Genomic DNA, 8,674 nt, shown 5'->3' with positions numbered 1-8,674 from the left:
ACATTACTGAATTTTGTTCAAATTCTAAAATAAAAGAACACTGTATTAAATTGTTATAAGCGGCTATTGTTTACGCGTCACATACTTCCTAGTTACGCTTAACAACATTATTCTCACGTGTTACCTGAAATGACGATTTTTTTCTCTGTAATTCATTCAAAAACACAAAATCAGAAAGAGTGATGACATCAAATTTTTTTCAGTTATTTTTTTAATAAAATGGCGCATGTGAAAAACAAAACATAATTTAAGCGCGTCCAAAATCAAAGCGTTAAGAGTGTGTTGACAACGAATGAGCTAAGCGACCGAAACCAAACAAGGTGCGAGTTTGGGGTGAACAGAGACAAGAGAACGTTGACCATGGCTGCCCAGACAGTGTACAATACAAATCAACTGAAATACCCGTACTGGACTAACGTGCCGCCTAATGTTCCAAAGTACCCCATGCCACCTGATATGTTCAGGTAAGTGCCATGCATTTTGTCGCATTAAAACTAATGTGCTCATATCATATATTTTCGTGAGGTTGTTTCTGCTACATGTACATGTAGCACGAAAATCACCCTATCCATTCATTTACAGTTCCTGATATATGTATGAACGCTAGATGTCATTTCGTCGAGTATCCTCCCCTCTTCTTGCTTTCAGTTCGACCCCCCCCTCTCTCTCTCTCTCTCTCTCTCTCTCCATTCTTTAGTTGATTCTTCCTGCATTGTTTCTTTCCTTAAGAATCAGTTCACATGTACAGGCATTTCACGAACCCCCATATCACTAGTACTGTACACCCAATACTTGTACATATTGGTGGATTTTTTTTTTTTTGGGGGGGGGGGGTCAGGGGGGTCCCGCCCACCCCCCATCCCCCTTCGATTTCTGAACAAAAAACAACGGTCCCTCTTGAAATTAGAATTTTGACTGACTGAATCATAGTTCTAAAACGTACCAAAGGACACCGTTCACCCTCTAAAATACCAAAAAAATTCGGGCCCCGAATCCCACGTCAAGGGGGGTGGGGGGGGGGGGTCGGCTTCGCTTCAAAATTTTATACTCATTTGACTGTTGGAATTATAATTTTCATTTGCACCGTATTTGAATTGCAGGCGCGAGGTTCCTGAGAAGTACACTAGACCTCTAGGCAGGCAGTCTTACCAGGTAGGCTTGTGATCTGCAAAATCATACAGGATATACTATTATATTAATTTATTAAACAGAATTATTAAATAGATAATGCTGGGGGTACATGTACTTACAAAGGTAGCATTACGTTACTCATGTTAGTATACTATTTGCAAACAGATCATAATATTAATTTATCATAATATTTAAGGTAGAACAGGATAGCTTTCTTTGTCAAAATAGTCATTAGTCATTGTTTGATGTATTTTGATAACGAGACCTTCATTTATTTACGATTCTTCGCAAAATGAAATGAATGGTCATTGTGAATGTCAAGAATTAACAGTGAAACGGAACATATTCCAGACAGATGCACACGTATCAGATATCTTGACTAATATTTCCTATCCTTCACCAAAAGACTGTCTCTCTGACTCATGGAATTAATTTCTACTTGTACCAGGTACAAGTAGCTTGTGGTCATGCAAAATCCATAGTAGGATGATTCCTTTATTTCCAGAACTGGCAGGACAAGTGGTACGACAACGGATTCCCTCTGAGCCGCGATGTCAAGGAAGAACTGAGGAAGGTTGACCCTCGTGAGCCAGGACAGCGACCATGGATGTACCAACCGGGCACGTGCAACTTGCGACGCTGGTCGCGATCCGGTGCCGATTGGCCAATGTCCGAGAAGGACTATTTCTTTAACGGCTGCACAGAAGGAGAAGCGACACGAGCACGAGGAATGAACCGAATTTGGACAACTACACACGAGCCCAATTTGTATCCCTACTCGAACTTTATGACGTCCACTTACAGGAAACCCGTTTATTCCATTTATGGACATTTGCAAAGGAGGCCCGTATATGGAGTAACGCATCAGCATAATCGACATGGAAATATGCCGTTTGAGGATTATTACTAATTGGTGGCTTCTCAAGGCATTGGAATGAACTGCAATAACTGCTTTTTTGGTTATTTACAATGATCTTGATAAAACAATATTATTTATAGGCATATACGTTTTAAAATTATTATTTTCTCTTTGAGATTAAACGTCTTTAAAGATATGTGTATAAACCGCTTGTACATGTAATCCCCACTGTACTACAAGGTACGGGCTGCATAGGCGACGAAATGGCTGTTTTATTTAGTGTGGATCTTGCCTTATTAGTCCACACATATTATGGAGAGAGAGGTGATATTATGGAGAGAGAGGGGGGAATTCACGCTCCAAACGCTTAAGTCTCCCAAAGCGTTGTCGTGACAAGAAAATGCGAGCCGCAAACCAAGGGGGCCCCTTCCAAGAAAAGAAGAGCGCCAGTAATTATAACATCAGTATATATAAATCATCAAAATTGCCATTATATCTTTACGCAACTCCATACCAGCCCGACTTTGTTGTATGTTTTATGTATGTTTTTGTCTTCTATTAACCAACTTATTTCAGACAATAAAAGCATTGAATATAAGCTTGACATTTTTGCATTAGGAATTAGATGTTTTCAGACGAAATCAAGGAACAAAAGGACATTTGTTAACTTCAACAACACGAATATTAAGCAGCCATATTTCTCTTACTGCGTTGTATTATGGGCAGTGGCCTGTTCACTAACAATATCGCCCATGCTGTAAGTTCAAAATGTAAAAAAAAGTATCAGTCTTCTCGTTGAGGGTGACACTTCATGCGCTCCGGTTATAAGTCATTCCCATCTTTTGTACATATGTGCAGTGACTACCAACGCAGCATCTGCAACTTTTTTTCACGAAATACATGTAGGTGATTAGCGCAATGCCACCACCCCCCCTAATCCCACTGATTACATTTTCATTTGAAAATGAAGTACTAGTACACTTCCAGAAATGCGGTCATACACCCGGTGCAAGTAGGGATAATTTAGGTGTCCGAACTTTTTAGTCCGTGTTATAAAGTTTTTTATGCACACCGTGGATAGGCAGAATAATGCACATAACACGGAGAATTATTGGAATTCGTGTACACAGCAACAAAATGGGGTACACATCTTGAATCAGTTCAAAGCGAAAACAACGGAAGCCCAAAATAAACCAGAGTGAAGTAACTGGGATGTTTGGGAATATTATAAAATTTGAATTTTACCAGAATCAGGAAAGAGTTAAGGATACTGCATCTGAGAACAGACAGGACAATATGACCACATGCAGAGAATAATAATAATAATAATGATTATAATAATAATAATAATAATTCATTTCTTAAAACCGTGCTACACATGCGTCTCAGCGCTGTTTACATGTACCTATGTATATAAAACCTAAGCACAGATAAATCAAAAACTACTACAAAAGTAATTAAAACTGAATTGTACAAGTTAACCGAATTTCTTTAAATGAAAAAGCTTTTTAATTCTCTTTAAAACAGCGACAAGAGACATTGAAAGACACGAATAGAAAAGTGTCTTGAAACAAATATTAATTTGTAAGTGCGAACTATACTCAGGCCGGTTACATTACAGTCACTGTATCAAAACTGTATTATTATTATTATTATTATTATTATTATTATTATTATTATTATTATTATTATTTTGTAATATGCGTGTAAATGTACCTTGCAGTAAAGAAGTATGCCCTTGTTAACCAACTGAAAAAGAGGCTGGCGGCTTAATGCAGAATGACGCATATTAAAATATTCTGTATGCTTTAGTATTGACGACTCCTAAGGTCGCATTCTTTGCTTATTTATAATTGATGTCTTTGAAACCACGGAATCCCCGAATAGCATACTGGTACACACAATATACTAGTATATATGCACAACAGCTTGCATGCCGTTGACTAAACTGTATGGATCGGAGGTGTAGATAACCAATTACTATCATATTGGGACCATGCTTTATAGAAGACACTTTCAGTGTAAGTTTTACTGAAAGTTAAGCACATAGATTAAGAGTAAACTTGATATTGGATTAGCTTGATATGTTGGGTATAGGGGCAATCAGAGAGAAGAGAGTTTTCTACAGCGGGACTGTCAGTATGATCTAACTGGATCATTGTTTTACATCGTTAATAGATGTAAGTTTTCATATAATCGTACATGTATGTATGAATTTTGTGTGGTCTCAATAAGATTTATTGTTACTCCACTAAGATTTTCATTATCAGAGGCTGACCTATCTTACTATTAAAATCAAAAATCTTTTAGGATATATGTGTTATTGCCTGTATGTGTTATTGCCTGTGGTGGAAAATTATTCTACGTCTCGATACTGTTGTTTGTCGAGGTGACTTAGAGTGTTAATATTGTTTCATTTTTTTTTTTTTTTCAAATGTAGATCTATGGGCGGTCTTGAAGCCTGGCAAGTGGCGTACGCCGTTAATAGGACTTATGATTTTTGCGCTTTATGTTTACATCATCACCCAATTTAGACTTCAACTTTTTTCGAAAACGGACTGGTTTCCATTACGAAATATATCAGAATCCCGCAGAGAGGTTGAAAAGACGTTTCCATTACGAAATATATCGGAATCCCGCAGAGAGGTTGAAAGGACGTTTCCATTACGAAATATATCGAAATCCCGCAGAGAGGCTGAAAGGACACTACCACCATCGACACCACTGCCACCCTACAAAGCTAACGTTACTCACCAGCACGTGGCACTCCCAATAAAACAACCAGCTACTGAGAAAAAGTCAACTCATTTTATTATGGTCAAATTCAAAGGACAGTTGTGTAACCACATGTTCGCCTATGCTTCTCTTATTGGCATCGCTCGAACTAATGGCATGACGCCTGTTTTACAAAGCAATGATATACTCAGAAAAATATTTCAAATCCCAGAGAGCGTCCCACGAGAAATGCCGGCAGGTGCGGCAATGGCTAAATTCCACGAGAAGCAATATGCCTTCTACGACAACAGGACGGAGGGACTTCACGCGCTACGCAAGAGTGTCCAATTAAAAACCTATTTCCAGTCGTGGAAATATTTCAAAGACGTTGGAGATGAATTGAGACGACACTTTCGATTTAGAAAGGAGCTTGAATTCCGAAACAAAATCGACGACTTCCTAACTACGGGAGCTTCTTCTGTCGGCGTGGATGCCGCCAAAGGCGACGTTGTATACGTAGGCGTTCACGTTCGTCACGGCAAGAGCATGACGCTTAATAGTGACAAGGGTTATAACGTCGCCCCACCAGGCTACTTCGCCAAAGCTATGGCTTATTTCGAAACTAGGTACAACAATATAGTTTTCGTGGTCGTTTCTGATGATCTTGCATGGTGCAAAGACAACGTCCAACACCCACGTGTTATTTATAGCTCCTTCGCTAAGGATGGCGCCTTAGACCTGGCTCTTCTGGCAAGTTGTAATCACACCATCATGTCAGTGGGGACGTACTCGTGGTGGGGTGCATGGTTGGCGAGAGGCGACGCCGTTTACTACAAAGACTGGCCTCTGAAAAACACCAAAATATTCTACGAAACTAACCACGAGGATTATTTTTTGCCGACTTGGGTTGGGATATCAGTATAACGTTCTGACTGCAGTGTTTTCCCGTTCCACTAACGAGGAAACACTAATAAGAATTGTTTATTCTAGAACTATTTCTCAAATGTATTTTCGCTAAAAAAAGTTCGAAATTTCAATACAGTGTAGAATCAATCAGCTTTGTTTTAATTTTATTGCCTCCTCAAGAAGATCAGTTGATTATATCCAGGAATAACAAGACAGTTTATTGAAGGAATGCTGGTCTGGTAATAAATACTTACCTACTATATAGACAATAGATAAATGTAAGAAAATATATGATATTCATATTCACAGAATGCCAAATACTTCTCCGTCGTAGGTTTAATTCCAACCACATTTCAGGCAAGGAGAGATAAAGAGTGACAGTGCATTGTGTTAAAATTGATAGACCGTGAGATGACTTCTGTGGGGCTAATTGTATCTCGGCAACAACCTACATTTGCATCGCCTGGGTCACTGTTGGTGCCTGTTGAATGTGGACGAAAATGAAGTCGTCTTCGGGTGTATAGGATTCTCTAGCCACAAGCTGCGTTTATAACAATATCGGAGTAGAAAGCATGAGTTCATTTTCAGTTGTCACCTGTGACATATAACTTTCACTGATGAATTGACAATTAATTGACAAGTTGTCGCTTTCAATGTTTTAACAGTTAATGCATTCCTTTTGAAAGCAGGTGTAATAATTTGCGAGATGCAATGCATGTAGATAGTGAGTACGAGACGTGACTTTTATTTCTTAAATATCTTATAAAACACACAACAATATCTATAAAAAATACAAACCTACATATCTACAGACTTGACATTTAATATGGAATATTTTTTTCCAAATCATTTTTCATCAGTTTGTTCCTATTTTGCTGACTGATGAATGAAAATAAAGATTGAAATCGTCTTCTAATAACTTTTAATTATCTCTTTGATGTCATTGTGACATCAGTTCATTAATGGAATTGGCCAGAGAAGCAAACAAAAACACATTGCCTATTCTACGTCATATGACAACCATTAAAAGAGATATTTTGGATCTCCATATTTTCCAAATTATTGTCTGTAAAAGAGTTACACGCTCCCCAAAGGACCCTCATGTCAGTGTCTAGTCACAGTAACGGTCGCTGTAACGCCTGACTTCTTCTGGCTGCTACCAGCGCTTTTAAGTGGCAAGGCATATTCCTTGGGATAGGTTTTTAGAGTTCAATCTGGAATAACATTCCAGGCATCAGTCAAAACCTGTCCTATTTGGTCCAGTTTTGTTGTACGGCATGTAGGCCATTGATTCTGCGAGTAATGGCCTACTCACATGCTATCCATGTGGTTCAAATATGGCGGTTTTGATGACCAAGGTAGCTGCTCATTCCCTTGGTTCTGTAAGTTATCTGCTATTAAAAGTGCTCTGTGTGAATCGGCAATCTCACCGTGCAACCTAAAATTGTTCCTAAGGTGCCCCCTATCAAATGATAGTCAAGTGGTTCCCAGATTATTCCTTTATTTGATCTGGTTCAGGTTTTCGTCGATGACTGCCGTTGGTGTTTTGGCACCAATGTGGTATCCACTCCAAATACTGACGCTGGTAATGACCTTAGTCACTTTAGACGCGGCACACACTTCGTCGTTGGCCTCTTCTGGATGTCTGTAAACTCTTTTTTGACTAGTTGAGCGGTACAGGTGAAATCTGACCTCAATAAAGAAAGCCACGAGGTTTCAGTGTTCAACCCAGAAAAGGTCAAGGTCCCCAATTCATTAGAGAAACTTACAACGATGTTTTGCTGTTTACAGTGGGTTCCTCGGAGGTCGTTTGGTATTCTAACCTGCTAAAACCAGTTTGGTGTTCGCTAAGGGCCTTGAAATATGCGTTTTGGTGGCAATTTTCCCCTCATTCTGAACGGACTGGGTGTTTTTTGTTTAGTTGCAAAAACATATCCTGAAAGACAGTGGGTCCTGTACCCTGGTGGTAAGATTTCAATACATTGGGTGTGGCCTCTATGTAGGTACATCAGTCTGGGCATTACTCTATAAAACTGTGCGGACCGTTTCGTTTGGCACGATTATCTGTCTGGCAATGTCTGTCTTTTTCGCGCCATTTTGCCACAGATTAACAAATTTGTAAAGCACTTGATAGCTCATTTTACACACTGCTTAACCGACAACCTGCATGCAAAATTTCAAATTCTTCTATGCAGAAGTTGCCGACATATGGATACTTTTTGGACGGAACCATGCTTAGCCAAAGCCAAGCTTTGACCTGCCCAAAGGAGCACTACCCAATTAAATTACTGCATATTACATAAAAGAGAAGCGAAACAAACCTGATATTCAGTTAATTGGAAGCGACACACATGACTTCACCCTTCTCCATTCACATATCTTATATGAGATTGGAGTTTTTTGAAAAAAGAACGCATTTCTACCTAGGCATACCCTCGAAACTGAAATATTCCATATTAAATGTCAAGTCTGTATTAAGAGAAAAATCAAAGAATCATCCTTTCCGTTGGCTATGGGAAAAACAACAGCTTATAACAACTGTGTTTGGTAAAATGACACTTATTTCAAATACACATTATTATCTTTAATAAAACGTTGATCAGAAACATGGTTGTTAATTATCTCATATGATCTTTTGTGATTCATTTCTTTGGATCCAGGACGTCTTTGGCTTATGAATTTTATTGCATTTTTTTGATGCAGTGTAACGAAGAGAAAATTGTAGTTTCACACTTCAATTCACCTTTGTAATAAAAACTGAATTTTTAAATATGAATATATTTTTCCATGGCCAATGTGAAATTCTAGCCCTACAAGGTAATTACGATTATTACAGGTCAGTTTTTAGCCAGAAATATTGGAGTGATTATTAAGGACAAACGTCACCTGTACGAAGTAACGGGGGAAGGGACTACGGTTCTTGGCGGACAACTATTTTTGTTGAACTTGTGAAAGTGAGTAAAGTTCCCTTTGCCGTATAATAGGATGTCATTCAGTGCCCGCAATTTTATAATAGTAAAACTTTACTCGCTAATTGTTTCATATACACCTGTATTAGTAATA

General features: G+C 38.6%; 2 protein-coding genes across 2 annotated transcripts; both read left to right on the top strand.

Annotated features, from left to right (window-relative positions):
- Nucleotides 1–97: 97 nt before the first annotated feature.
- LOC106167402 (uncharacterized) lies at nt 98–2,588 on the top strand. The gene is made up of 3 exons (XM_013546192.2): nt 98–464; nt 1,101–1,152; nt 1,637–2,588. The coding sequence occupies exons 1-3, from the start codon at nt 361–363 to the stop codon at nt 2,039–2,041; spliced, it is 561 nt and encodes a 186-aa protein (XP_013401646.1). The 5' UTR covers nt 98–360; the 3' UTR covers nt 2,042–2,588.
- An 855-nt stretch (nt 2,589–3,443) lies between these two features.
- On the top strand, nt 3,444–6,431 carry LOC106167399 (galactoside alpha-(1,2)-fucosyltransferase 2). Its single transcript, XM_013546189.3, has one exon. The coding sequence runs from the start codon at nt 4,484–4,486 to the stop codon at nt 5,627–5,629; it is 1,146 nt and encodes a 381-aa protein (XP_013401643.3). The 5' UTR covers nt 3,444–4,483; the 3' UTR covers nt 5,630–6,431.
- The last annotated feature ends 2,243 nt before the right edge of the window (nt 6,432–8,674 follow it).

This window comes from Lingula anatina, chromosome 5 (assembly GCF_051362555.1).
Source record: "Lingula anatina isolate TDL-2025a chromosome 5, LinAna3.0, whole genome shotgun sequence".
In the NCBI taxonomy this organism is placed as follows: domain Eukaryota; kingdom Metazoa; phylum Brachiopoda; class Lingulata; order Lingulida; family Lingulidae; genus Lingula; species Lingula anatina.
Note: the sequence above shows the minus strand (reverse complement) of the source record. Positions and strands in the feature narration are given on the sequence as shown.

Bases quoted from the DNA above. Each gene is read 5' to 3' on its own strand.
- LOC106167399 (XM_013546189.3), top strand. From the start codon at position 4,484: ATGATTTTTGCGCTTTATGTTTACATCATCACCCAATTTAGACTTCAA.
- LOC106167402 (XM_013546192.2), top strand. From the start codon at position 361: ATGGCTGCCCAGACAGTGTACAATACAAATCAACTGAAATACCCGTAC. The intron at 465-1,100 runs GTAAGTGCCATG...TTTGAATTGCAG, and splicing joins ATGCCACCTGATATGTTCAG to GCGCGAGGTTCCTGAGAAGT. The intron at 1,153-1,636 runs GTAGGCTTGTGA...CTTTATTTCCAG, and splicing joins TAGGCAGGCAGTCTTACCAG to AACTGGCAGGACAAGTGGTA.